Raw genomic sequence first — 3,059 nt, 5'->3', positions numbered from 1 at the left:
TTCCCTCTCTCCAGCAGAGCCCCATGAGGACAGGCACAGCACACTAACGGTAGAAAGTCACAGCCTTGTGCTGATTTGAGCCAGACCTTTCTGTATCTCTTTGGGACAGAAGAGGAGAATGTAAAAACTACCAATAATTTGTCCAGTTCTTCGATATTTTCTGTGCTTGGCCATGTTTGCTGCAGAAGCCAAACACATTTGGATAACTGGGTGGGAAGGAGACCTCTCAGTTATGAACTCTCTGAATTTCAGACCTGAGAAGTGCAAGCAACATCATTTTTTCAAATGGAGACTTGGACCCGTGGGCTGGAGGTGGGGTAAGCATGTGCACTCCTGCACCCTGAGCACAGAGCAGCCTTTGCAGGTGACATACTGCCCTCCCTACCTTTCAGAGCTGCACTGGCAATTCAGTTTTAGCCTGAGTTTCTGTGAGCAGCTGTTTCCTGGTGAACCACTGAGGAATCTCAGGACTGATGACAGACACACTGAGTAGTGTCCATCAGCCAGGAATACTGATGGAACAAATGTGGCTTCACTTGTGCAGACACAGCAGGACCTTCCTTAGCCCACACCCAGGGTCTGAGCCACGGCCTGGTGTGTTTCTGCATCCACACGTGGTCTCAGTGCTGTCAGCCATGTGCTCCTGGCTCTCTCCAGTCCCAGCACACTTGGCGAGACCAGGTGGGTGCTATGAGCAGCAACTCGAACCAGAACATATTTTGTCTTAGATCCCACAAAACTTCAGAGTGCTGTCAGTGTCCAGTTTAAAATGTAAGAACAAAAATGACCCAGGACTGGATTTCAAGTTAATTGAGCTCTTGATTAAATACAGAAGATCCTTGTTTTAGGCTGGCTTGGAATCCCAGCTGCAGGAGCAACAGGCTGTTTAGGGTGCATGGGCCCAAAGGATACCTGACTTCGAACTGCCTGTGCTGGAATCAGTGGAAAGTTCCCACCTTGGGGAAAACATTCCCTTCATTTGAGACAGGTGATCTGGGTCATTCAGACTGTTAGCTGTGGATACCAGCCCTACCAAGGATGTCTTCCTATGCTTCTCCTCAGTCTTGCCCAGATCATGTTCCACTTTTCAGAACTCATGTCCAGTTTTTCCCAGTAACTTGGTGAGAATTGGTCTTTACTCCTTCTCCTCCCAGATAAACAGCAGCCTCAGCCCTTCACTGATTGCACTGACCATTAAAGGAGGTGCCCATCACCTTGATCTCCGGTAAGTACCGAACTCTCCTTTGGCTGGCAAAATCCTGATGCCCTGGGTACTTGATCTCAGCAAGCCACAGCCCAAACAATCAGGAGATACTTTAGAATCACAGAATCATAGAATTGTTGAGGTTGGAAAAGACCTCTAAGATCATTAAGTCCAACCATCAACCCAACGCCACCACCATGTTCACCGCTAAACCATGCCCTTGAGTGCCACACAAGTTTTTTGAATGCTTCCAGGGATGGTGAATTCAGCATTTCCCTGGACAGCATGTTCCAGTACTTTACAACCCTTTCCATGAAAAGATTTTCCCTAATCTCCTGGTTCAACTTGAGGCTGTTTCCTCTCATGCTGTCCCTTGTTACCTGGGAGCAGAGCCTGACCCCCATCTGGCTACAACCTCTCATCAGGGAGTTGTTAAGAGCGAGATGGTCCCCCCTAAGCCTCCTTTTCTACAGGCTGAGGCCCCCTCCCAGCTCCCTCAGCCATTCCTGGTGCTCCAGACCCTTCCCCAGCTCTGTTCCCTTCCCTGGACACACTCCAGCCCTTCAATGTCTTATTTGTCAAGAGGGACCTGAAATTGACCTCAGGATTTGAGGTGTGGCCTCACCATTGCCTCCACAGGGCAAATACTTAAAAGAGGATGGGTACCAGGCTGTTGCAGCCCAATGTGGAAGAGTGATCTTCTTCCCCAGCACAGGGCTCCAGGGATGCTGAGCTGTGCAGAACTTGGCACTCAGCTCACCTACTGTCATTAGGTGGTGTTCTTGCACAGGGGTTGGCACAAGTGTGAGACAGCCTGCAGCACTCAGTCACGTGAAGCAGTCCAGTGCCTCCTGGCATTAACCATCTGCCTTTGGGCCTGGAGCAGAGGGGGCAGCAGTCAGCAGTGCAAGGGCAAGCTTGGGGCTGCTGCCCAACTGCACTGGGGATCTGACACTGCATCTTGGTTTCCAGGGCGTAAATGTGAAGCACAAACCAGTCAGTCTCTGTCCTTAAGATCACAGCCTCTGCCTGTGCAGGAGGCAAAAACCCACTGTCCAGTCCCTGACACTGCTCTGCTTTCCCCAGGGGACGCAACCCAGCGGACCCCCCGTCCGTCACGGAGGTGCGCAAGCTCGAAGCTGGGATCATCAGCAGCTGGGTGAAATCCGCAGGCCTGGGGCGGGTGCGGGAGCAGCCCGCAGGAGCTGCAGCAGGCCGCCAGCCCTGAGCCCCTCCATCCCCACAGCCCCTGGGTGCCACTGCCAAAGGACACAGTAGCCTGCTGAGCTGGTTCTAGGCTGGCTGGGACACTATTCTCTCCTCTGCCATGATGGTGGGAACTCCCTTTTCCTAAGTGTCCCACCTACACCTCATTGAGCTTTGAAAGAAATGCAAAAGGCCAAATCACTGACAGAAGCCAAAACTACATTGTCTGGGCTCCATGCTTGCCTGCTCAGAATGAGCTGTTACAAAGGGCAGCAATATGAAAAGCTTGCCTGGAAGGTCCAAGAACCATCACAGCTCTGAACAGGATCATTGCATGAGGGACCTTAAGGTTGAAACAATTATTTTTAGAGAAAAAGGAAATAGTAGAGAGCTAGTGGAAGGGCACAGGTATGGTTGTGACTGACACAGGGTCATGATGAGCTCCACTAGTGACCAGTTATCTAAAACAGACTATCAGTCTTAGCCATGGTTGTGGGTTGGGGATGTTTTAGTTTTGGTTTTAACTTGTTGTTGGGGTTTTAGCTTAGTCCTAGGTTTTTTTTTTTTTTCTGTTAAAGGAATTTTTCCCATATGCATGTGCTAGGGGAACAAATGGCTAAGGGCTTAAGAAAAACAAAAAACCTGGCTG

The 3,059-nt window shown here is 50.3% G+C and overlaps 1 protein-coding gene across 1 annotated transcript in view; it reads left to right on the top strand.

The window, feature by feature from the left end:
• DPP7 (dipeptidyl peptidase 7) overlaps positions 1–2,877 on the top strand; it is a 24,006-nt gene extending 21,129 nt beyond the window's left edge. Inside the window, exons 11-13 of the mRNA XM_017726759.1 lie at positions 253–317; positions 1,155–1,225; positions 2,291–2,877. Of these exons, the coding sequence (XP_017582248.1) occupies positions 253–317; positions 1,155–1,225; positions 2,291–2,432 (278 nt within the window). The 3' untranslated portion in view covers positions 2,433–2,877. The remainder of the gene's footprint in view (positions 1–252; positions 318–1,154; positions 1,226–2,290) is intronic.
• Positions 2,878–3,059: the final 182 nt, after the last annotated feature.

Source organism: Corvus brachyrhynchos, unplaced genomic scaffold, assembly GCF_000691975.1.
Source record: "Corvus brachyrhynchos isolate BGI_N302 unplaced genomic scaffold, ASM69197v1 scaffold802, whole genome shotgun sequence".
In the NCBI taxonomy this organism is placed as follows: Eukaryota; Metazoa; Chordata; class Aves; order Passeriformes; family Corvidae; genus Corvus; species Corvus brachyrhynchos.
Note: the sequence above shows the minus strand (reverse complement) of the source record. Positions and strands in the feature narration are given on the sequence as shown.